This window comes from Agrilus planipennis, unplaced genomic scaffold, assembly GCF_000699045.2.
Source record: "Agrilus planipennis isolate EAB-ADULT unplaced genomic scaffold, Apla_2.0 scaffold46, whole genome shotgun sequence".
Taxonomy (NCBI): domain Eukaryota; kingdom Metazoa; phylum Arthropoda; class Insecta; order Coleoptera; family Buprestidae; genus Agrilus; species Agrilus planipennis.
This window is the reverse complement of record NW_020438933.1, coordinates 1,142,417-1,170,297: the sequence shown is the minus strand read 5'-3', so window position 1 is coordinate 1,170,297 and position 27,881 is coordinate 1,142,417. Positions and strand designations below refer to the sequence as shown.

At 32.7% G+C, this 27,881-nt stretch overlaps 1 protein-coding gene across 4 annotated transcripts in view; it reads left to right on the top strand.

Annotated features, from left to right (window-relative positions):
* LOC108744735 (FERM, ARHGEF and pleckstrin domain-containing protein 2) overlaps positions 1-27,881 on the top strand; it is a 58,311-nt gene that overhangs the window by 23,306 nt on the left and 7,124 nt on the right. The window contains exons 4-11 of one of the 4 annotated variants that reach the window (XM_025974255.1): positions 3,365-3,711; positions 4,785-5,028; positions 5,092-5,252; positions 5,320-5,394; positions 6,143-6,261; positions 10,634-10,827; positions 10,909-11,053; positions 20,453-20,681. In XM_025974255.1, the coding sequence (XP_025830040.1) occupies positions 3,365-3,711; positions 4,785-5,028; positions 5,092-5,252; positions 5,320-5,394; positions 6,143-6,261; positions 10,634-10,827; positions 10,909-11,053; positions 20,453-20,607 (1,440 nt within the window). In that variant the 3' untranslated portion in view covers positions 20,608-20,681. Of the gene's footprint in view, positions 1-3,364; positions 3,712-4,784; positions 5,029-5,091; positions 5,253-5,319; positions 5,395-6,142; positions 6,262-10,633; positions 10,828-10,908; positions 11,054-11,157; positions 11,193-20,452; positions 20,682-27,881 lie in introns of those variants that run through there. The other 3 variants (XM_025974254.1, XM_025974257.1, XM_025974256.1) reach the window with 3 other exon arrangements.

Genomic DNA, 27,881 nt, shown 5'->3' with positions numbered 1-27,881 from the left:
CACATCACATGATATTTTACGCTGAAGTTCATGAGCGCTTTAAGTTTTGCTTGAACATTCGTGCTGTTATGTCGTAACGATTGCTGGATGATTGACCGGGTAATAAGAGATTATTGATTTCGATCCATTTTGGGTTACACATGAAACTAATAAATAAATCAGGTCGACCGTATTGGCGCACATACGTTGCTGGTAAAATAGTAAATCGGCTAACATTATTTCCATTTCCATCTGTGTTCATGCCATCGCCCAAATTTTTCTTGTTTAAACGTATATATGTCAAACGTTCTGTTTCAATTTTGAAATACATAACATGAGATACTGATGAAATAATCAGCGGCATTTTAAAATGTGGGTATCCTCGTTTAGACGAATCATGAAACGGTATATATTAAAATTCATCGAGCTGACCTTTTTGTTTGTTTCTTTACCTGCACAAGAATACTTTATTTAGTATTGAAAGTGAAAAACTGTTTATAACAACGGTAGAGGGTTATTTCTGTCGTTAATAGTTTTATACTTGCATTGATACATTTCTATGCATACATACATAACGTGAGGGAAAACATTGTGAGTAAACTTGCTTATCTTACTATATGGATGGATCTTATTAATCGTGGATCAATGAAATAATAAATTACATTAAAGTAGTTTATTAACAAAAAGAAAAAATTGTAGTTTTAGTATAGCACTTAGATCTCAACCTGTTCACATTTATTTTCAATTTACTTCCTCTATCTTCCCGTTATTTTATTACACTACACTATCACGTCGTTGAATTACAAGATCGCGAGACCTCATATTCTCTCCAATAACCACAATGGCAACTTCGCTTAACATTAGTGAGTTGAAGTGTCTCTCATGTTCTCCTGCAGGTCTTTTGTCTGCTTTAATCACTATTTTATGATCGTCTGATGAAATCATTTCTACTCCACCTTCAGGATTTCCTACGAAATAAATTTGAAAAAATTTGTATTCACCATCAACTGATGGAAACAATGCTCCTACACGGTGGTGAATTTGTCCTTGAATATTTAATATTAAACATAAGAAAATATTANTATATTATACTGTTGTAATTTTGAATATTCTGTAAGAAATGTTTTAATAGAAGTTCTTGCCCTGAAATCAATGAATTTAATAGTTCATCTGGCGTCGCCAGTTGTGGTAATTTGGCCTTTCCATTCGCACAACATAATCCTGGCGATGCGAGTCGAAACCTCAAAGCATTGCAATATTGACAAATGGTGCTCATTAGTGATGTTCCGACTAATCGGCCACTATCGTAGTCGGCGACTAGTCCCCGAATATCCGGCAAAGTTCGCCGACTATCTGGCTTTTTACTTTGTATGTATTTGTCAATACACTTATATGAGGAATTACACAAACTAAAAACTTTGATTGTTAATTAACATTATTATTTTAGAATCAGTCTTAGATATATCGTGTTATCTTCATCAATAAACATTGACAAACATATCCTTGTTATTTAAATAAAATAGTAGGAATTTGTGTTATTAACAGACTTGGATTTGCGACTGGAAGGAATATTCTGTGATCGATCATTTGATCATAGAATCTAATTGAGGTATTAAGGTTGAATGTCCGTATTTGAAATTATTGTTTATACTTGTAGTATTTGCTGTTTTTCCCTGTCCACCACGAGAATTATTATTTGGCACTGCTTACACTTGACTTTACAAGAATCATTGTCCAATTGGTAAAAAAAGTCCATACGCGAGACTGTCTTTTTTACATGATTAAATTGTAATTGAGCTCTTTCACTTTAATGAACAAGAAAAGTATTATTTTTTTACACAAAAATTGTGACCCGTGCAAAAGCAAAAATCAAGAAAAATGCAAAGTAAGCAAAACTTGCGCTCAGATAAGCTGTAAACGAAGTATCATGGAAATGGCCGAATATCCGCGAAACCGTGATTGGCTGGGCCGACTAATCAGCTAGTCGGCCAAAGTCATAGTCGGCACATCTCTAGTGCTCATTGTTCCAAAATCGACCGATTTATCGCCAACGTAATCGACTGTTGTATTACCTATATTTAAACGCCAAACGTCCATAGATAATTGTTACGTTTGATCGTCTGTTTCTTTGCCTTTCGCTTGAAGTCGATGGTATCGGTTCTTCCGAAGTCGTGGTAGATCTCGCTTGAGAAATTCTCATTCTGTTTGTCTACAAACGCTGCTTATGTTCTTTTTTAGTCGCATTGTCTTGAAGATTGTGAAGATCCAATTTGGTGCAGTCGTTCGGAAGTTTAGCGCGTACATACGTTTCGGCGGTTTTTTAATACATTTTTACATTATGGACCTGAGATTTGTCAGGAAAGGTTTGTTTGTCAACCAATTTCGGCAACTATCTGTTGTGAGGGTCTCACCTAAATAGCTTCTAAAACAACCTTTTAAAGTAACTTTCTTTCTAATGAAAAACTTGACATTATTAAAGTTGGGTTTATATCCCAATTTATTCAACTACTTGAATTACATCGATTCGGAATATACTCAATTTGAAGATAAATCATTCAAATTGGAGGAGGAACTGTTCCTTAATAAAGTTATTAAAGATTGCCTCAATAAACTTTTCTTTACGTTGTCTTTTTTTTATAAAGATATTAAGGATTGCTTAACTATGGTCCAGCTGACACCGAAAAGTATGTCAATGATGTACTGTATAAACACTTCAAACCCAAAATTCTACAAAACGATTAGAAACCTAAAACACCTTGGCTTTAGGTTTTTAGGTTTGTAACCCTTTTATAGAATTTTGGACACTCAATTATACATATTATGTGAATGAAGTACTATGTCCGTTCCATTTGTTTTTGAAATTTATGATCGAAGCTGAAAAAGATCTTAGATGTTTTAATTAAAGATATTTACAATTATTATTTTTTTTACAATTATTTTTTAAAAATAATTTGCGACAGGTAGTCTCCGATTTGTCGTACACATTCTTGCAGTCTCGTTGTAAAACTGCTCATAGCATTTTTCATCATTTTTAGTGGTACTGCGGTCACTTCACCTTTCTTTTAATGCCTGGATAGTTATTATAGCGTGGTGTAAACAAAACGACAAATGGACAATACCTTCCTTATTTTGGTAATACGCAAGAAAAAGCAACTTCGCACTATCTATATTCAAAACATTGACGGCCCTAACCCACCTATCCTACCTCTACCTTTTTTGTAATGCCATTCCCAAACAGGCCCGACTCACCCTGTAAGACAAACAAGGAATGTTCATTTTCTTTTTTTTTTTTCACTTATTATGTGTACAAATAAAATATTTAGTATGTTATTAGCTAAGTGCAAATTATGTAATATATTGTTTTTAACAAATTTTTTATTTCTAGTACTGGTTAGATTTGCAAAAACCTGTGTCCAGACAGTTGGGTCTTTCGCTTGTTGACCCTTTGCTTCACTTTTGTGTAAAATTTTATACACCTGATCCCAGCCAATTAGAGGAAGAGTACACTAGATACTTATTTTGTTTACAAGTTAAACGGGATCTTGCGCAGGGTCACCTACAGTGTAATGACAACACAGCTGCTCTTATGGCCAGTTATATCGTACAAGCCGAATGCGGAGATTTTGTAGCAGAAGACTATCCTGATCATACCTACTTGACCAGTTATAAGTTTGTCCCCCATCAAGACCAAGAAATTGAGAGGAAAATAATGGAAAATCATAAAAAGCACATGTAACTTTTCATTATTTATTTATAAGTGTAACGCTTTCTTTTTCTCCTCTAAAAACTACTTAGTGCAAAAGACGAATAAGAATTGCCCAAAACTTGCTTCTTAATCTTAATAGTTATGCATTTTTTTTTATATAATACGTAAAGTATAGTTTGTTAATGGAATGTACGCATATCCAGTATGACTAGATTCCGCTCGAAAAGCTTTTTTAAACCATTTATGATTTTTGTAGCTTTAGTTAACTTTTTAACTAGAATAATTAATAATATAATATGTTGAAATATATCTACTGTTACGCCGAAAGAGCTCGCTGCAGAAGTTTTTTAATGTAATGTCCTACGAAATAATCAGTAGGTTTCTCCCTGGGGACGCGCTCTTTAGGATACAGGTTTCCTCAAAACGATAAATTTTGTACTTATACACTATGTCTGATCACTATTCCGGAATATTAAAAATGTAACATCTGGAGGCACTGTAGAGTACATATTGTGATGGCACCACACCGTAGCGGATGTAAAAAGTATGCGTAAAAAGTACTCCAGTTGACGAGCCGCCAATGATTGAAAACAGTTAACAATTTTACAGCTGCGGTATCTTATCGTCTTTCGTTATCGTAAGCGTCTACTGACGAAACACATATACCTATTCGTGACCTTCGCAATAGCTGATTGTTCGTAATGATGAGTAATAATCGGAACTTGTTAGCGTTCGATCGGCGAAGTATTACCCAGTATTACCATAAAATACAAAAATAATCAAATATATAAAAATATCAAACAAAAACCAATGTATTCACATGAAGAATATGCGGATATGATGTGATCACACATGGAGGGTGCAATGGGGATGCTCTGGCAGTATCACGCGACAAGCGTCATCGTTGTCCTTGCCGGAGCGGTTAGGACTTTCGGTAAGGTCATAATCCTCATATTTAAGTATATCACTGAGTGATTAATTTTTCCGGAGTTCTGATGAGACCTAGTGTATAAAAAACTAATTCAGCGTTTTTATACATGTTAGATGTGTAGTTTCAAGTGCCTTTTAACTATAAATGATTATAATTGTCCTTTTTCAGAGGTCAATCTCCAGGAGAAGCTGACCTAAACCTCCTAGAAACTGCTCGTAGATGTGAACTTTATGGCATAAAAATGCATCCCACTAAAGATCAGGAGAATGTGCCTCTTAATTTGGCTGTGGCACATATGGGTATTATTGTTTTTCAACATTACACAAAAATAAATACCTTTTCATGGGCAAAAATACGCAAAATTAGTTTCAAAAGGAAAAAGTTTCTTATAAAATTACACCCAGAAGGATATGTACGTTTCTGTTTTTATATTCTATACAGTAAAGTAATTTCTGTCAATATCTCTTGTTAATAGGGATATTATAAAGACACCGTAGAATTTTTTTTCGAAAGCAGGAACGAATGCAAGAATTTTTGGAAAAAGTGTGTGGAAAATCATGGTTTCTTTAGATGTTCATCAGTAAAAACTGTTCCCAGGCATAAGACGAGAGTTCTTTCTAGAGGTAGTTCATTTAGGTACGTTTTGATTTTTCTTTATATACTTTTAATGTTTTATGATATTATGAGTAGATTTTTGTTTTAGGTATAGTGGAAAGACCCAAAAGCAAATAGTTGAATTTGTGAGAGATAATTACGTAAAAAGACAGGCATTTCAGAGGTAATATATTTTCTTACTCTGTATGTATAAATAACCATGTGCATGTTTTATTGACTTGACAAACATGAGCTGATATTTAAATGGCATCTCTATAAAAATTTGAGCATGATCATCATTTAACTGTAACCATTACAAAAGTAAATAATAGGTGCATACTGTGCTTTTTTCAGCTAGTTAGAAAATGTAAAGCAAATTAGAAAGGAAGGATGGGTTAAATTTTCTATAATTCAATTTGCACCTGTTCTAAATCATTTAAATATTTTCTTCTATACTTATTAACTAAACGTTTTGCATGTAGTCAAATTTGGTTGTCTTTAAATATAATGAAGTGTAATTTTCTTATTTATTTCGTGATGACTGAAAATATAATAAGTTGATTTATTTCTTGTTTAGTTAATTCATTTTTATTTTTTTTCCTCACTGTAATTGTTTATTGATGTTAAAGTAGTAATTTAAGAATGAAGGATTTACATCAATATTAAATTTTTGATAATATACTTAAAGTTACTGAAGATATACTTTTATTTACATTTTAACTAAGTAATACATCCACAGGAAGACTGATAATGTTTTTAGAATAACGAAGCCTATTGTAGACATTAAATGAAAATGTCAAAAAAGTTGCGTTAGTGTTTTTATTTTTTTTTTTGGTAACCATGTTTTGATTTTATTATGGATGGTTATAAATGAATTTACATAGTTTTTTGTTCATGATATTTTGAATCTCATCCTTCTTTCTTTTATGCAGGTCGGCTTCTTTCCGGCATACTAGTTCACATTCGAGTTCAGTCAACATGCACGCAAGCTCAGTTGGCAACAGCATTTCTGCCCACCCCTTGTTGCCCCTTAGTGACAATGTCGTGACTGGTAGGTTTATTTTGATATGTTTTATTTGAAATTTAAGTTGCATTGGTTGCATTATTATTGACGTAGATTATCGTTGTCGCTTTTGGGGTTTATGAGATTTGTGTTTGTCACGCTTCTTGGCTTTTTATGTCTTAATAAATACATAAATGTAGAAAGTTGCTTGCGTTTATTCCGCTGAAAATTGCATTCCACGGTACGCACCTCTGCTGAAAATGTCAAATTAATGAGGACATGAAAATTTATTAATAACCAGCTAGTTTTCATGCAATCTAACATATATAGTGACAAAAAAGACCAGATTTTCTAGATGTCTCATTTTGAATCGTTCTAGCACATGGTAAGCCTCTATAAATAGTTGTTGCGAAGTCGGAAAAGTTTGTACGAGTTACCAGGCGATATAAAGGGAAGTAGAAAGGTTGAAAAAATGAAAAGTGTGCGATGTAGTGGTGAATTAATAATTAGTTAATGGTTGCGGTGTTGAATAAAAAGTAAATAATTAAATAAATTTAGTAATCGTGCACTATTTAAAATGCACGTTAAAATAGTATTAAGAGCACGAATGAAAGATAAAATTAACGTTATGTAAACATTAATCGGCAAGTCATTATATTCTGATAGGTAATTGTAATTTTTTTAAACATAAAGCAGGTTTCCAAAATAACATGGAGGTATTGCCAATATGCTTTACCTATTTTTTATAGGTGGTTTGCCAATAGCCCTATCCTCCCATTAGAAAAAATTAATTGCAACATCGGTAAACATACAAACACTCCAAAAAGTTGTTTAGAATTCGAACCTCGTGCTGAAGGCAGACTTCGAGGCGTCTATCAAAATTATTAACCGATTCTTTTAATCTCGCATTTAAGACGGTCTTAGTAAATTAGTATTATGTCACAAAGTTTGACGTATTAAACGCTATTGTAACAACTGCAGTTTTCTACACTGACCTATCCTATGATTGTGACACACTAACTAATCAAATCGACTGACTGCATACATCTAAGTCTAGCACATTAAAAGAACAAAGAACTGCTATTAAGCTGTTTGTCAATCGTCAGTTATACAAAAAAGAAGAAATACAACACGGATGCTGCTAAGTATCTGATATTAGAATACGACGTTGCATTGTCGGATTTCTTTGGAGGGCCTGATTTACATTTGCCTGTACTTTTAACTACGTTTTTCTCGAAAACGGTGAACTTTCGGACATACAAACATTTACTTAACTTTCTTGTTGTACTGTGCTTTATTACCTCCTGTAAGGTTGCTACTTATTCAGAAATCTGTATTATTACCAATTTTTCCTTTCAGGCTCAAATAGCCAAAAATCGTTTTAGGCATCATCATCTCATTCATGGTAAAAATTTGAAGCTAATCAATGATTATTCCTGGAACCCCTGGCTAAATTTGTTACAACAGTTCCTATGTGACTGCCAGAGCTATATATTGAACAGTACTGTACTAACAGACGCCGCACAGCCTAAAAAGAAAAAAGACCTAAGGAATTGAAATTTTGAGAAAATATTCTTTGAGTACTTTTGGTATCCACTACTGTGGGATTCTTTGAAATTCCATCTATAAATCGTTAACACGAGTAGTATAGTTTGTAGGAACAAACGTTTTTCACGATACCCTCGGAATGGGGATTACCTTGCAGAATATTAAAGTTTTCTATGAGAGGCTGGTCAAAAGTTAATTGCAAATTACCGGTTATGTTCAGTAAAGGAATGACTTCGATCGTTATCAATTACTTTGTATCGATATTTTTATAATTTACGAAAATACAGCAATTGGTTTTTTGCTAATATTTAGAAAGAAAGAGATGAAACGAGAAAGAGAGAGCAAGAAACAAATTTTGAAAGTTTAAGAAGAAAATGGAAAAGCGTGTAATCTATGAAGGAGAAATATCAGTAGGCGATCTTGCTTGTTATTAATTTAACGTAATGTGGGTCACGTTTAAAATTGATAAAAATATATTTAGGCCCTTATGAACTAACAAAAATGAAACAAAATGAAAGATCGTACATTTACGTGTGTTGAATATGTGAAATAATTTTATTGTTAATGGTGAACAATGTAGTTAGTTTATTGGACAACGAATAAAAACATGCATTTTAAAAATCCTACAATATTTTAGAATACTGTGATGGTAAAATTGCTACCCCTCTGTACAGAATATTTTAGAAAAACGAATACCAGTCCTTGTACTGCACGAGAGATAGCTGGGTGTTGAATTAAATAAAATTGTCTGAGCACCGTACCAAGTTTATTTGTCTAATACTGAAAACGTTTAAAACGTATTTACAAGAACACATACGTGTAATTAAACTTTAGTCCAAATTTAATGTAACTTATACGCACATAGATGCCGTTACACTGTCTTTAGCTCTCTGTCTTTTCGTGGCGTGCTATGCGTGCTGGATTGGGTCGTAGCAGCCGACCCTGTTTTTGTCGATAGGACAATATGGTGAAAACAGTAAAACAAGGGAGAAGGAGTGGATGTCCAAAATAGTCGTGATGATTTTATAACGTTAAAGAGAGTAAATAATTCGGGATGGTTTCTCACGCTATACCACAACCTGCCTAAAGGCTGTTTTTAGCCAAAATCTTAATAATTAACTCCTTTCGTTAACCCTATCTTTTTTGGAGTTTTTATCTGTTCTACGATAACTTCCGGTCTACTTTTTCCATAATGTATTTCATTGGGAGCAAATCTAGTCGATTTGTGAATAGCATTATTTATACAATCTTTTACGTTTCATAGTTCGTATGCCCATTTAGTGTGGTTTTCATAGCACAATGCTCTCAATAGCCTACGTTTCTTTTTCACTACGATGAACTATTATGAGTGGTATTTTAATATGTATAATTGTCTTACAGACACTCACATTACAAGTGATAGCAATGATTGAGGTATTGAAATTTTAGGTTATACGTAAGTATAAAAAGATTGTGTCTCATGGTGTCATAGGAGAACTAATTGTATGTCGATATACATTTCCTATGGACTCAAAAGAACAATTAATAATGCCCATAATAATGGTTTAAACGAGAGTAATGTATGAATGTGTTCTGTTATTATGTATAATAGATAAAGAATGATTTGTGATCAGCTTATTATTCGCCAAACGCCGATTAAGCTATATTTATTAATAAACAAGCTAAAGAATGTAGGAAAAGTAAAATTAGTTGGTGACTGTACTATTAGCTATTTTAATGACAGTATAAAAAGAAATGAGATGATGAAATGAGTCTGTTAGAATTAAAGCAATTGGTACACCAGCCTACTTGTGTTACTGAAAGATCTAGAACGTTGATTGGGCTGGTGCTTGGTAGCGATGATAACTTTACTGCTTTTATTCCTATTAACTTATATATTACTAAGTAGTTATGAACTTTAATAGTGTTAGTTATTTGATACAAATTGTGTTCTCTTTCACGTAACAAAAAAAAATAAATAAAATTCTAGAATATTTAGTTATGAATCGATTCTAAAACAAATAAATTAAAAATTGCTGGTGTCAATGTTTCATAATTATTTAACGAAAAACATTATTTACAACTTGCGGATTAATTTATATTGATCATGTGAATTAATAGACTCCAAGAAGAAAAAAAATTTTTTATGTTAACATAGCTTTTTATATTATTAACATTTTAGGCGGTGTGTAAATTTATTTGGATGTTTTTTTAGTTTTCTCTTGGATACGCCACAACTAAATTTAGAAGAGACGTTTCATTATGATCTTTGCTTCATCTTATTAAAAATTGCAGATTGGTAATTGAAGAACAAGTGCATAAAATCGATTACGTATGAATGTGCAAAATACAGCTTGTTGGTAATAAATTTTCATATACTTGTGAATTCAATGTATAGTGCCTGGGGGGTTCAGTGTTTAACTCGTCAATTTTGTAGGACACGTAATTTTTTTCTACTATTAGATTTCATTATCTTTTCATTAAACTGCAAAAGAAACGGTTTGTAGAACACGTCAAAATGAAGCCGTTCGCGAAGTTTCAGCGGCTTGGTAACAATTTTTTTGTCTTATCAACTGTGAGTGCAAACCTTGATTGAAACTCATTTTTGGCCGCCAGTGGATTTGTGTCGGTGGTTTCGAAAGAAAAGTGCTTTGCTTGTAGTCGAATTTACGTAGGACGGAATTTTGAATTTTCACAATAATCATTATTGGTGCGATGCAAATTCGCATGTTGTACATCCTTCGCGTTCGTTAGATATGTAATTATGTAAGAAAAACCTATTTTTATTTTGATTCTTTATGGTGTCTGGTTTTCGTCATCATCGAAGAGATTACTTTATATTCATATTGACTTTATATATAATGTTATTGTTTATTATTCTTATTCATTTTAGCGGAAGTATCCAAACGGTCAGTATCCCTTGCATCAATGGAAGACCCCAAAAAAATTCCGGATTCTCCGACGACGAAATCAGCCTCTCTCCCCCAAGGCACAGTTATGTCTTGGAATTCGATTACCGACGTTCAGCATATCAGTCAGCTTGCTCAGACGACGAGCTCGCCGTCCCCACCTCTGACGATGCAATCGGTATTTAATTTCCTTCTGTTATTACACTTTGAACCTAAGTTTTAATTTATGTGTAAAACTTAATAATGTTTTGTATTTTAGATATCACCGGCAACTTCTGCAACTGCGAGTCCACAGCACTTATCCTTTCAGGACCCCCACCGGATAACCCAGAAATACATCAGCACACCGCCGCCGTCATCTCCTCCGCCGTCATTGCCAGTGACCGATCACAAAATCGAAACAGGTATCGTTCAAACCATTCACACCACTTTTGATAAGGCGGGCCCTAATTATAAATCAGAAAGTAAATCAGAAACTACCATTCAAACATCATCATTCCCACTGCAGGTAGCAACACCACAAAATAACACCTTCGAATGCCCGCAGTATACGTACAAAAGTTCGAATATTTCCTCGAAGCGGTCTGTTTGGTGTCGCAGTTCAAGTTGTCGTGAACTTAACGAATATAGTTTTGAGGAGTCAGGTAGAACTAAACACAAAACTCGAACGAATGGTTTCGATAATCATTATCTAGAAAACGTAACATTAGAATCACCCGTTACACGTTATAATGATCAGGTAATTTATACGCGCCCACGTGTTGACTCCTTAGAAATTCAACAAGATATCATAGTTTCTGATCAGAAGGTTTATTCCAGCAGTTATCCAGGGACTTCAGTATATTCTCAAGAATCTGCAGAAGATCCTGGTAACTATGACATGCGCGATTCTCAAGACGATATAACACATGATAGCTATGAATTACTTGAACGGTCTGATGATGAAATTAGTTATAATCAGAGATTTCAAAATAAAAAGTTTTATTCAGTGCGAAGTTGTAGTTTAGATTCAAGCAATTATCCTCCGTCAGATTTTGACTATGATTCAGAGCATAGACTTAAATGCAAAAGTAGTTCAGATATCACGTACGACACGTTTACTTGTGATGATCCTCGCTATTATCCTAGAGAGAGATTGCCTCGCAAGTCTGATGGTATTTTTTATAAGAGTATTAAAACTTCTTCCAGAACGTCATCCCTCGAATCCAGGAGTAGTGATCATTTTGTTAAAACATCAAAAGGACACAAAACTAATGATTATTGTTTTACATCAAGAACTTCCAGTAAAGATTCTAAAACCGATACAACCGAATTAGATCTAAAGACTCATTATTTTGATGAAAGCATTCCGTGCGATTCAGACTATTATTTGAAAAATGTAGTTCATGATTATGATAGAAAAATTCCATTTGAACGAAATTATGGCACACAAAAGAAGAAGCATTCCTATGCTATTCAAGCCCTTCCTCCTGATAAAACCAATCTGTGTAATGATTATTTTGAAATGAAAACAAGTTCTTCAGAAAACAATATATTCAGTTTTGAAGAGGGCAAAATTCAGACCTTCGCACAAGGTGCACAACCAATTTGTAAACATGTGAACAATTCAAAGAAAAGTGTTGGAAACAAACGTGGATCTTTTGATGATTTGTATGTTGATGCTGAGCCTAAAAAGATTGGAAAAACCTATGATAGTTTTCCTGTTCATCAAACTATTGAGCGTACAAAATCAGATCCTAATTCTTTGTCTAGACAAAAGTTGAGTTCTGGGTCTAGAAGACATCTTTTAATGCATCAAAAATCGATAGATATTACTCCAGCTGAATCAAGTGATGATGATTATTTATTTAGACAGATCCCTAGCGCTCCTCCTATCACATCTTTTAAAGGCTCTTATTTTGATATGCCTCATGCAGAATTTGGTCATTTCGATATATTAACAAAAGAGACAGAGGGACTCAAGACAAAATTTGAAGTTCCCAAAAGTCAATTTGAAGTTCTTGGTGCGAAAACGCAATCTGATTTTGTGAATCCACCAAAAACTGAAGGCGATATCCCTTACATATTACACAAACGGCATATAATGAATGGTACTATTCCTAAAGAGGAAATGAGTGTATCTCAAAATGGACCTGTTAACGATATGTTGCCAGAAAAAGTAAAATCTTTTAACGACAAATCAGTTATGCAGAAAAGTCCTACCAAAATAACCGCAGCAGAAACAGGTGACTCAATATTTTTATTCACACAAAATATAGATTTGTCTAAAGTGGATCCTGTTACTTTAGAAATTGATAAAAGTAAAACTTCTGTAAATTACCTTTCAAGTCCAAAACGTGACATAACGCGTATAGATCCTGCTCTTTTAGAAACCTTGAGTTCTAAACTAAGTCAAATAGAAAGTGATTCACCTACTAGCTCGAAAACTGAAAGTTTAAAACCCGAACTTAAAATATCAAATTTCGTTCAAAAAAATTCAGGTAAGGATGGTAGTGTAAAAACGGAACACACTAATCACAAATCCAATAAAGGCTTTCAGATCACTCCATCAACAAACATTTTATACAAAGATAAAGTTAAATTCGATGCGAAGCAAAAGAGGATTAGCAAACCAAGGTCCCAAGTAAAAAAGTTTGCAAAAAGTAATAAAACTAAAGTGCGAATTACATCGTTCAGCTCAGATGACGAATCTCTAGATTCTGATGATGTTTTCGGAAGTACCGAAGCAACACCAACTAAGCTCGAATTTTCACCACCTCAAACTCGTAAAGAAATGGAGTCAATTTTGAAGTTTGAGGCGGAACGAAAATATTTGCAATATACTATGTCTTCTACTGAAGTTGAGGGTTCACCTCCAACCACCAGAAAAATAGAAGTTTTGTGTAATGATAGAACCCTTGATCCTAACTTTCAAACTGAACTTAGACGAATTTCTGAAAGATCTTTTTCAATTCCAAGTTCCGAAGATGATTTAAATATCAACACATCCGATTTACAATCCGTATTTCAGGAAATTGTTACTACTGAATCGACGTTAACGACAGTTGTAGAAGTTGATAAAGAAATTACTGATAAATATTTTGATTCAACAATAAAAGATTTACAAACTGACGAAATAACTGAGATTTCGGAAAGTAGAACGGAACCTATATACTTTGATGACTTTTCGAAAATGCAAAGCACCGACGAGTTACAGAGAGAGAAAGCCCTTTTGAAATCTCAAATCGAGCAAGATCTTCAAGACTTGAAAGTTCCATCGAAAACCAAAATAACGGAATTATGTACTCCATCAGCTTATAGGAAAGGACAAAGTCCTTTGCTGTTTACACATGCTAGGTTGAATTTGTCGGAAGGATCGGCATTTACTTTGCTGCAGAAGCAAGAAGCTTCTGAGTGTGCTTTACCTAGTCGAAGAACAAAGAGTTTGGATACTCCAATCATTGCTATACATAGACTTCCCCTTTCTACCGCTTTTTCCAGTAAGGATGATACAGTAGATGAAGAACATTTTAAAAGTCATGAAACATCCGATCAGGAGTATACTTCTGACGAAGTCCCTCAAAACGAAGGTGTCTTGGAAGAAACTGAAGACCGATTTGTGCTTCAAGATCCTGTTAAAATGGTGACAAAAATATCAATACCAGAAAGTGATCTACAAACAAAGTATAAATTAGAAAATGACCAAATTGTACCAGATCTTGTGCTTAGACATATTTACCAGCACGATGTGAAAATTGATGCATTATCTAATGATGGCTCTAAAGAAAAGCAATCAAAATTACCAGTAAAAACTTATACAGAAAGATCAATAAGGATCGCAAAAACTACAAAAAATATTCAACAGAAATCTAATTCTAATTTATTTTCAGACAATATAGCCCTAAAACAAAACTCACTGACTGCTTCAGATAAAGAAATAAAGCGTACTAAAAGCCAAGAAACGGATATTACCAAAAAAGTTCCTCCGAAAGAAAAAGCAAAATCCCTAGAGAAACTGGAATTCAAGAGAAATAGCAGTAAAGAACGCGCAAAATCCCAGGAAGATAGCGATACAGATGTCGTCAAAAGAAAGGAGAAACAACAGATGTTATATGAGACTGCGATAAAACAAACTAAAACAATAAAAAGCCCTGTAAGAGACATTCTTCCAGTGTTTCCACAAGTTGAAGAATCTGTTAGAGAACGAGGAGGAAAGTTGGAAATAAGTATAAATACAATCGATAATCCAAGTATATCCTTAGAGGATGCCATCATTATAACTAAGTCGCCTAAACGCCTAGATAAAAAAATGGATAAAAAATTGACACAGAGTTTAGAATTGAATATTTCCGAAACAATGAACAACTCAAATGAAGATAAGAAGATTCAGAGATTGGGTAGAAGCTTAGATCTAGAAAGTATGCTAAAAAATGACGAAAATCAGGAATTAGAATTTGACTTCAACAGTGATGTGGTGACTCGATTTAAAGCTGAAGACGATAAAAGAACAGTTAAATCAGAGCAAGACGCCATTTCACAGGATTTAATTTTAGAAGGTACTAGTTTGGATGTATGGTTATCTGTTGGAGATAAAAATGAACAACAGGAGAGGTTAGGCGACATTACAATAATTCAAAAGTCGTATGATTTTTTTGAGGAGCGTCCGAAACCACCGGATTTAAGCAAATCAAGTAACAAAAGCTCTTCTGATTCTACAAGCGTAGAAAAATTGAGTTTGGGAAATTCATTAGATATCGGTTATATAGATGAATCTGGAGATTCGTCTCATAAATCAGAAAGTGATGCAAAGATAATAAACGAACTGCAAAAGTCAAGAGAAGTTGTTACTAAGTATATTAAGCGAAAAATGGAAAGACGTCGTAAAACTAGTCAGGAAGACACAGAAAAAAAATCCTTGCTTGGAATAAACCAACAAATAGAGCTTTTTAAACCAATACTTTTTTCTGTTAATCAGGAATCTAGTAAAATGAAAACAGGAATAGAAAGTAAACTGATTAATGAATTTGTTGAAGAAAATGTGGATACTTCTGCAGGTTCTCTAGAAAAGGTTCATAACGAATTTAAAATAGAAATTGAGTCTGATTCAAATTTAACTGTAGCTGATTTTAGTGAAGAACAACACAATTTCACTGATAAGTCTGCCTTTCTTTCTGCAGAAGACAGAAGTTCTAAAAAAGTGGAGTTACTTAAAAGGAATTCTGATCAGTCGAAATCTAGTGATACCGGATCTTGGACTAGCGGAGAAAAAGATAATAGTCCGGGAAATTTAAAAGAAACTGCAGATGAATCGAGTACAAGTTGTGCAATAGGCCAAACGATTGGATTAAGTCAAACTATAGAAAAATTTACTTTACGCGATCAATTAAACAAAAGTTCCTTAGATTTAGATGTTCCTAGAAGTCCACGAAGCCCCAAAATTTGCATGCTTGGTAGAGCATTTACGATAGACGAAGAGTCTTACGGGTTACAAAATAAATCTGACGAATCTATTTCAGAAATTAACGAAATTCCAAAGGACGGGCTAAAACAGGAAAATGACGTTGTGAATTTGAAATATAAAAAAAGTAAGTACGCATTTGAAGAAAAATGGTCGGATGAATCCGAACTTGGTCAGAAAATTCAACAAAAAATTGTAAAGAAACTTACATCCTCCGATAGAAATAGCACCTCATCAACTGAAGAAAAACGTAAAAACAGTTTCGCTACTAATAGTAAGGTGCTCTCAGCTGATTCTATGGACACAGAATCTAGCTCTGGCAGTCTGGGATTTGCAGCTAAATTAATAAAAGGTGATATTGCTGAAACAAGTTCTTCATGGAAACCTTTTCCTTTGGAGAGTTCCGGTTCATCTAGTATAGAAGATGGTGGTATATCCAACGGTCAAGATAAAGATCACGAATACTTTGTTTCTGCATCGAAAGTGGATGATGATGTAACCCCGACGTCAAATTCAGGCGCTAGTAAAGACGAGTTAATCGATTTTCCTACAACTTTTGGATATCCTACTTTAACATCGACTATTGGAGGAATGGGTTTAAATATAAGTGGGACTGACATTTTAGCAGGATATTCTTCAACGTTATTAGGTAGAACCTTGTCAAGAATATCAGAGAGAAGTAGCAACTCTGAAAAATCTAGTATTGAAGAAGATTCAACGAAAGCTAGCACACATTTGGATAGCTTAAATGATGGATCTTTGACTTCTAGTGAACATAATGCAAGTTTGAGTTCAGATACACCCAGCAATGCCCGCAAATCGGATTCAGATAAAAATCAGTCAAAGGAAAACGAACCAGCAAAACGAAAGGATAACGTACTAAGTACAAAACATGACTCTGAACCTGTGCCACACTTTAACAACTTACTCTTGCAAAGACAGGTATCAGATGACAGAAGAACTTCGGCTGAAATGGCTGAATTATCAATAGATGATATTGAAATAATTACATCTGAAAGCGGTTTGCGGCTAAAAAGACAAGGATCTGACGATACCGTTATCGACGAGGAGTGTTTTGAATATGAAAGTAAACAGCAGGACAAAAAAGGTTCTAGCAGTCAGGAAAGTGAAGATTGGCCTTTACCTGAAATACCTCAGCATGAAACCAATGAAAATGCTATTACACCTTTGATTTCTCTTCATAATGCGGGAAGCTCGGATGCTTCACAACTCACGACCCAAGTTTTTAAGCTTCCTCAAAACGATATTCCAAAAGTATTTGGATTGCGAGGATCTTTAAAGAGCCAGGACTCTGAACCATGGCCTAGTCCTCCTTCTAGCATTCAAGAAGCGATTGTTGTTGAAAATATCCAAACTCATTATGTTACTCCTGAAAAAGCTTCTAAAGTTGTTGTTGGTCTAAATTCATCTTCAAGTGCCTGTGACAATATTTCAATTTCAGATGAACTCAAAAATGACGGGGATTTACAGGAACATATTTATGAAAACATCCCTCCTATTTCAAATAATTTTAGCAGTGTTCGAATTATATTAGAGGAAAAATGTAGCGATTCTCCAGGTTCAAATTCCGAAGAGTTTAATTCATCAAATTTGAATGATGACGTGTTCGTTGATTCATTGGAAATGACAAAAATTGAATTAAAACCTCCAACAGCGCTTCGACGAAGTACTGCATCGGACGATTCGTCTCATTCAGGACATAAAAGCGAACTAAAACCACCTCCATATTCGAGTAGTCATAGTTCTTATTCGGAAGAAGATCGTACGAGTTCTTTGGGTACCAATTTAGAAGAAGGTACTGTTAGATTTGCTTTAAAACCGACAAAATGTACTCATAGTTCGCATTCGGAAGATACATCTATAGCTCTGAGTTTATCCGAATGGTCAAATAGTACAAACACAGTCAAATTACCAAATTTATCAACCAGTAATAGTGCTGCAACAAAAAGCAGTTCAGGGTTAAAAAGTGACGATAACTCTTTGGCGGATATTGCACCATCTCTTTCTGAATGGTCAACTAGTAATAGCAACACTTTGAAAACTCATCAAAATTCAGGAATAAATTTTCAAAGATTATCTTCCAGTACGTCTACTGGAGATAGTAATACTTTAACAGATTTTATTCAAACAGTTTCAGAAAAATCTAGTACTGATTCAAAGACATTGACTCCACAACAATTTTTCCTACCCTCTTTGCCGGCAAGGCAAAATATTTCCCGCTTGGGATCCAGCGTGGACGATTTGGAAGTACCTTATGAGCAAAAGAATTTAAAGAGTCCACAAAATATTCCTTCGGAAGATTTTGCAATTTTAAGTAGTTCATTGCCTACTAAAGTATTTTCTGAAGAGTTGAAAAAAGTGAAAAAGTCAATAGATAGACCAGTAACAATTCCTTCGCAAGTGGCGTCAAATAAAAATAAACTTCTACGTATTTCCAGTACCAACGATCAGAAGGACAAAAAAAAAGCTCAGAAAATAAGCAGTACAAATAAGACCCGAAATTGGGAACTCACCGAAAATTCCGTTGAAACACCTCTTTCTAAATGTTCACCTTATTATTCTAGTAGTCTCAGTTCCGAATCCAATCAAATAGCTGTTAGTAAGATGGCCACGGTTCCTTTAATTAGAACTCATAGAAAATCATTACCCAAAAATGGATTACATGTAAAAACACCTGTTAGTGAAAACGATTCTACAAGTTCTGTAGAATCTCCAAAAAGTTCTGTTGAAAGACGTGCTCTAAGAAGAAAGAAGCAAAAACACAAAACCGATAAAGAAAGAATAATAAAAACTGACTACGTATCCGATAAATCGCCGATTATTCAATCCGATCTTTATGTGAATCAAGAAGAGTTTAATTACAATGTAAATGTGTCATTGTATGAGTCTATGTATTTAACGGAAACGTTAGAAGAAGGTTATTTTCCCGACGGAGATTCTCAATCTGGCTCTGAAGTATTTAGAATGGAAAAGGATGAAGAAAATCCATCAGAACCTGCCGAGGAATTTGACATTAAGTCGATACCTCCACCCGTTTTAGAAGATGATTTTGAAAATGATAGTCCTTCTACTCTTTGATTTTAATTAAAATTGGTAATTTATTACAAGATGAGTAAACAAAATACTTGTTTTTTTTTTTTAATTATCTGTGTAATTGCATTGAAGGGAAAAATAATTTTTATACAAATTACACATAGGATTTCTTTATACTTAAACATGTTTTAGGTAATTTATTAGTTTTGTTTTTCGTGAATATACATATTAATTGTTGAGGTATTTACCAGGTACAGATAAAAATATTTTCAGTCATAGTACGGATAAGAATATACAAGGTGCCCTCGCACGAATTATATCTGTTTTTTTCTAGTGTCTACCTGCAGTTGAGGTATATTATTAAATGTATGTAGTAATAACCGAGCTATCATACTTGGATGCACAGGTGAACACGAATGGCTTGGGTAAATCGCTTCTTCTGTTGGTATACTTATAAAAAATTCGTTCACTGCTCACCTTTTCTTATCCGCTTAATAGGTTAAATATGTTTTGTTTTTTGGGCGTTAAGTTGAAAACAATACACTTAAGAATTCTAAGGTCGGATATTTATGAAACATAATAGTAATAAATAAATAAGGGATTTCCTTTTTTATGTTTCAAAGGGAAGTTTATTAAGCTTTCATCGAGTGTACAAACATTTTACTGCTTAGTATTATTTATTCTCTTGATAAAGGTATCATATTCATGTTCATATACGGAAACAATTGTAGAGTTTCTTAATAAACTTCTTTTTGATACATTAAATAGCAATTCATTTGTTTATATATTTATAATTCAGTTTTATAACTCAACTTCCAGAGAGTAATCCGAAATTGACAACTGTCGGAAGATGCACATGCATTGGCAAAATTTATTTTTATTTTATAAAAACATTTTAAGTATAAATTTATAAGAACGGATTAAACTCTAGGCGAGTAATTTATCGAAACTATCCGACGTGGATCTCGATTTCTATCTTATTTAATCCTATTTATACGTAGCCTTAATTAATCACCGTTTAAACAAAAGATATTTATATGATACTGAGTTAGGACAGCATATTTGCTGCTAACTGAGATATATAAAATGCCAAACGAAGGCTTTACTAAGGTATCTACTAAGGTTAAGCAAATCACCCGATTAATAAAAAAAATAGTTTTTATTTTTTTTTTGATAATGTTTCACCACAGGAAAAAATTCTTGAGGATAAAGTATGTACTCTTATACACCTCGAAAAAAGAGGTTATTTTGAAAATCTCAAAAATCGTTTGAGGTAAAAAGCTAGAAATTTAGCTGACTTTTTTTATTTAAGGCCAAATCAATCCCCCAAGTGCAAATCGAAAAAACGCAGGAGTAAATTTCCCATACGTACCCAGCTATACCCTTTACCAAAAATCCAAAAAGACAGTAGCTTGCATGGATAAGATCTGTTTAAATCCTACATTTGCAACATCAGAAATTAAATAAAGCGGTATTTCCCGAAGAAATTTTCATATTGCGTGTTGTTCATTCACGTGACTCAACCGAATCAGCCTACACTATTTTTAATTATGTACATAGTGAATATTAAAATTTAAGTCTCTTATTTTCAGTTTTTTATAAATAAAATATAGGCGAATTTAAACACTATACATTTACTTGAACTACAGTTTCATGACATAAAATTACTTATGCAATTGCACAATGACTTATGGGACGTTAGGTGTTTTAATTTAGGCTTGTGGAAATTGATATTAGGAGGTTTTTTGTTTGTCTGGATACTGCTACACTAGGGTTATTTATTGTCTTAAAGTTATAAATACTTTTTTGTTATGATTAGGATTGGAGGATTGTCTAATGAATTTTAGTGTGATGATTGGTTTGGCTTCAGTTGCAAAGAAATATTAGGGCTGGACATTTACTAAACGGAAAAGTGTGCAATTTTTATTCACAGAAGGATGGGGATAAGAATTGTATTTCTAAAAAGATATAGGGGTTTTGTGAGATTAATTAGGGCTGGACAACATTATGCTACCTATATGACTGTCGAAAAATGACGTTTAGAACTATTAAAAAAAAATGTGTACGATATTTGGCATATTTTACTGTGGCGGTGTTTGGATCCATTATCCATAAATAGGGTTGCCATTTGGAAACCAGGGCAAGACGCGTGAAAACCCCGGATTTTAGAGTCCATAACCCAGACATGTCAACAGGTTTTTTTAAACATAGTCAGTGTAACAAAAAACAGTTGAAAATGTCATAAATCACCCTTTTATTTATTTTCAGACCTTAAAATTAAATTTAGTCATTCTTTATCATCATTTTCAATGTACCTAACAAAACAGAATCTTATNCGATTTCATACCTATTATTTTTTGATTATATATAAACGTAATTTACAAGCGCAGTTACTACCATATTCCAGGAAAAGACTAATCTTTACAATTCTTCTCCCTTGAAGTACATGTAGATTGATTTTGTGCATGTAATTTTGCTAAATGCCCCTATATATTTTTATTTGGTTAGATACACGTACTCATGTGCGTATGTATATATACTCATACATATACCTAATACATATCTTTACGATAGTTACATTGCGGAAATAACCATTAATAAACAGATTTTTCTATTAATATCATTAAAAATTGTCTCAAATTGTTCATTTGAATTCGTTTATTTTATTATTACGATTATTTTAATCGTACATTCCTTCTTTTCCCGTGTTCATGTAGAGAATTCCACCACTGCATGTAGTGACACCGCGTTACACAATTACACTAGGTAATTAAATACTTCTTGCCCAGATACAAACAGAATGGTAGTAAAAAGTTATATTTTTTAAAAATAGCACATTGCGTGTATCACTTTTTACATATTTCATTTTTGTTTCATTAATGTTAATAATTGCTCTTTTGACATATAATTATTGATTTAAAATATTAAATGTCTTTGAAGTTAAGAAAAGGATATGAACATCCGTAATAGTAATTGATCATTTATTAATTGAAGAATATTTATTAGAAAATTTGGAGGCAGGGTTTATCAAGTATCTCCATTTTAACTAAATTAATTTCAATAGGCAACCATTTCTTGTTATACCAAATGAAATGGCATATTTTTTACAACAAATTACACAAAACTTAAATTAACATTGATAACCAACTTGTATGCCATACGATGAATAGGCTCCAAGGTAATTTTATTTATAGACAAAAATTCGCTACCGCAACTCGAATTATAAAAACATCATAACTTCCATTAAAACTGACATAGACTCTTGAAATTTTTATCAGTTATAGTAGCGTCTTCCGATTAATTTATGTTACAAAAATGATCGAAAACGAAGCTTATTGTGAATTAAAAAAATTTGATTTAGATTTAATTAATTTATTCTTTGTTTTCTATCGTCATGCAATTTGATTCTTTTTAAACTCAAAACAATGAGATTAATCTTAATTTTGTTGAAGCGAAGACGATTAAACAAAAAAAAAAGCAGAGTAAGATAAGAATTGTACAATTTGTCCCCCTATTCCTTGCAAACACATTAAAATTCATGTATATGTTCCTGCATTGAAATAGGTTTTTTGACGTCCTCTTCATCTAATTTATGGCACGCCCGTCTAACCTTTCCGTAAGGATGTCGGTTGGATACTACTCTACTTTTAGACAAAAAAAATACTAAACAAAGTTTTTATAATTTGGGTTGCGACCGCGAATTTTTTTCTATAAATTAAACTATCTCAGAAACTGTACATTGTAGGCATACAAGTTGATTATATTATCGATGTTACCTTAAAAATTTGTGTTTTATACGGATTCATAGTAAAAATATACCATTTAAAATAACAAAATTGTCTTAAACTTGATAACCCCTATGGCCAAATCTTCAAACCTCTAACACGCCTAAAGCGTCTAACGTACCACGTAGTTTGAAGAACCTGTATATGAAAAATTTACTGGGATTTGTTGCTATATAGAATGAACGTAGAAGTACTGCGGGTGTATTTCGAAGGTGCTTACTATATCTTGTACAATGGCATAAATATTAGTGTTTTGCGTCTCCTAAAACCCTGTTGACCAAAAAGGTGTATAGAAAGTAAAATTATTTTTGGTGCTTCTGTTTGTTTAATTTTCTAGACAGCTTACCAATTGTAAACAACGTTAACAGTATTATACAAGTTGCCAATCAAGAAGTTGTGCCAATATTTATTATTTATTTTAGATACAATAGTTTATTGTGGAGCTCAATTAATTTTAAATTGTAGTTATTAAAAAATCGTTAAGTATTATTTTAGAACGTAACATGAGGCAGTGGGAAGACTGACATTTTGTAAATAACAATGGTACTAATTGACCTATTGTGAGACTAATCAAATTATATTCATGTAATCATTTCTAATAGGTATTAATAGTATTTAGAAGTATATGAATCTTATAAGATATCTCTGTTAGCGCTATTTTGTATTCATTCTTTCTGTGCCAAGTGATTTTAGTCACTTTAAATCAGAAAAAATTTAAACCTAACATGATACTCTGCATTTCATACATGATTAGTTCTTCAGTACCTTTCATTTGAATGATTTTTTTCATTTTTTCAAGATATATACATACATATATACAATATTTAAACGGTTTACCTTATATATAAATCTAATATAAATTTATTATGTGGACATTTATTTATTTTTGTTAATATTTATTTGAATTTGGACAGTTTTCATAAAAATGTGTGATGTTTTTATTTTTTAACGGTATCAATTTTGTCTAAAAGCACGTTATACACCAGAAAAAAAAATATACGTGAATTACATATGATAAGTACGGTTGATTTTCTCGAAAGTGGTCCTTGCAAAAACTTGCCAATTTTTCACTTTACTCATAGAACTGGAAACGTAAATACCACAACTATTTAAGTTAATATATATACGTATATATGTTAACTTTTATTTAAAATTTTGTGAATAGGAAGAAGTTTTAAAATTTGAGAGGAAGAAAAACCTATGCACACTGTTAATTATAATGATAATAGTCTTTCTTATAATGATTAGTAAATTACGTATATTAACATTATTTAAATTTGAGGTTTTTTACGTCCTTAAAAGTAATACTCATAAATAATATTCACCCTACCTTGCCTTCACAATGTCAAAAAAAATAAATTAAGTATATACTACTAAAAAGGATATTCTATTTACATACGTATATGTATACGTAGTCACATATTTTAAATGTAAATTTTTATATTTCTTTCAAAACATCTAGTCCAATAACCTCGTATTTTATTTCATTCATTAAAATATTGACCCATCCTCTTCTGTTTCTTCTACTTTTAAAATTACAGACCGCTCTATTTATTCCTTATATATGATAGATATACATTTTGTTTGACTTTTTTTTCATATTTGTACATCCCCCTTAATTTAACAACACCTTAATTTTTATATCGTATCTCCCAAGATCTATTTATATTCCTCTGTTCCTAATACATCCTTGTAAAGTTTCAACTCGTACATCGATGGTTCAGTCTCCTTTTCACAAATTCTGCAACTTTTTCCCCATTCATCCAGTATTAACATACTCTACATTCGTTACCTTTAAACCTTTCTATCATCTCGATTCCTTTTTTAATCTTCTAGATATTTTGGTATCCGATCCCCTTGACACCAGTCCCAGGCCAATAACTGTTCATCCTTATCTTGACCATTTCTTTTACATTCCTACACACGCCTCTCCACTCATTTTATCTTTCTCTATTTTTACCTCTCTTAATTTTGTTTTCCAATCGCATGTATCTATTTTTCTTGTCCACTGTTAACCCCCTTTTTCCCCATATTTCGCTTCTTAAATCCCCTTCTAACTTTTACAATTTTCCTCAGAATTTATCACCTCTTTTATGGTATCTTTTATCACTTTCTCACATTATTATAATATAATTATACATAACAAACTATTTTGTTTACTTTTATACGTTTTAGTTTTAATCAAAATTTATATGAGAATGGAAATTTCGTTTTACATTGTGCACCATATGCTGTTTAATATCCTTTTTATACGTATGTATCTAGATACTCTGTGTTTTACATTAAAATAATCTATACCTATACGTGTCTAAAATACTGGTCTGGAAGTATGCAAATGCTTGAATTACAGCAGTACTTTAATGCAGTAACATCGAAATTTTTTCATAAATAATATATGTAATTTTTTCATTGTCCTTAATACATCCAGAAATGAATTTGTGGAAAAAATTATTATACCCAAAATTGAAATATTTTGAATGAGATTGAAATGAAGATGGATGCTCGTACTATTAGTTAATAAGGAAAAAAAAACCTATGGAGGTATTTGTCTTATTATAAGTAGGTTAAGACATTACTTGGTTGGAATACTTTTCATGTTCGATTTCATACCTATTATTTTTTGATTATATATAAACGTAATTTACAAGCGCAGTTACTACCATATTCCAGGAAAAGACTAATCTTTACAATTCTTCTCCCTTGAAGTACATGTAGATTGATTTTGTGCATGTAATTTTGCTAAATGCCCCTATATATTTTTATTTGGTTAGATACACGTACTCATGTGCGTATGTATATATACTCATACATATACCTAATACATATCTTTACGATAGTTACATTGCGGAAATAACCATTAATAAACAGATTTTTCTATTAATATCATTAAAAATTGTCTCAAATTGTTCATTTGAATTCGTTTATTTTATTATTACGATTATTTTAATCGTACATTCCTTCTTTTCCCGTGTTCATGTAGAGAATTCCACCACTGCATGTAGTGACACCGCGTTACACAATTACACTAGGTAATTCTGACCATCACAGCCGTAACAGTCATTACCCTCATGTATGTCACTGGGTGGTGCGAGATGACTCATTCTATTTCTTTATGTACCTTCTTCTCCCTTATTTTTTTTGGGGCTGATCAATAATAGTGTATATCGTAGACCACCTGCAAAAGCTGCTATTCTCAAATATGGCTAGGCACATTGCAGAGCAATTAATGTATTGTATTTAGCATCAATGCACACGTACTTGTATTGGTTATGTTCACGTTCAGAAGTAGCTCCAACTACTAAATTAAAGTTAGTGGAGAACCCATGAAATCTTATGATCCGGGCTCGCGGCAAATTTTTTCTTTTCATGAATAATTTACCAAAAATTATACAATATTAATTTTTAGTCTATACCAATATGGCCATGCCAACTTTAGAGATGTGATTGCGTGATTATCTGACTGGTTCTTGCGATTGCCTGTAATTAGAATATGTTCTTTATTGCATGTTTTGCAATTTCCTCCCTCAAAATTTCTTAAGAAATGATCTGTCGACAAGCAACAGCGGTTAGATTACTTGATGTAACTTAGTGNTCTATCTTATTTAATCCTATTTATACGTAGCCTTAATTAATCACCGTTTAAACAAAAGATATTTATATGATACTGAGTTAGGACAGCATATTTGCTGCTAACTGAGATATATAAAATGCCAAACGAAGGCTTTACTAAGGTATCTACTAAGGTTAAGCAAATCACCCGATTAATAAAAAAAATAGTTTTTATTTTTTTTTTGATAATGTTTCACCACAGGAAAAAATTCTTGAGGATAAAGTATGTACTCTTATACACCTCGAAAAAAGAGGTTATTTTGAAAATCTCAAAAATCGTTTGAGGTAAAAAGCTAGAAATTTAGCTGACTTTTTTTATTTAAGGCCAAATCAATCCCCCAAGTGCAAATCGAAAAAACGCAGGAGTAAATTTCCCATACGTACCCAGCTATACCCTTTACCAAAAATCCAAAAAGACAGTAGCTTGCATGGATAAGATCTGTTTAAATCCTACATTTGCAACATCAGAAATTAAATAAAGCGGTATTTCCCGAAGAAATTTTCATATTGCGTGTTGTTCATTCACGTGACTCAACCGAATCAGCCTACACTATTTTTAATTATGTACATAGTGAATATTAAAATTTAAGTCTCTTATTTTCAGTTTTTTATAAATAAAATATAGGCGAATTTAAACACTATACATTTACTTGAACTACAGTTTCATGACATAAAATTACTTATGCAATTGCACAATGACTTATGGGACGTTAGGTGTTTTAATTTAGGCTTGTGGAAATTGATATTAGGAGGTTTTTTGTTTGTCTGGATACTGCTACACTAGGGTTATTTATTGTCTTAAAGTTATAAATACTTTTTTGTTATGATTAGGATTGGAGGATTGTCTAATGAATTTTAGTGTGATGATTGGTTTGGCTTCAGTTGCAAAGAAATATTAGGGCTGGACATTTACTAAACGGAAAAGTGTGCAATTTTTATTCACAGAAGGATGGGGATAAGAATTGTATTTCTAAAAAGATATAGGGGTTTTGTGAGATTAATTAGGGCTGGACAACATTATGCTACCGATATGACTGTCGAAAAATGACGTTTAGAACTATTAAAAAAAAATGTGTACGATATTTGGCATATTTTACTGTGGCGGTGTTTGGATCCATTATCCATAAATAGGGTTGCCATTTGGAAACCAGGGCAAGACGCGTGAAAACCCCGGATTTTAGAGTCCATAACCCAGACATGTCAACAGGTTTTTTTAAACATAGTCAGTGTAACAAAAAACAGTTGAAAATGTCATAAATCACCCTTTTATTTATTTTCAGACCTTAAAATTAAATTTAGTCATTCTTTATCATCATTTTCAATGTACCTAACAAAACAGAATCTTAT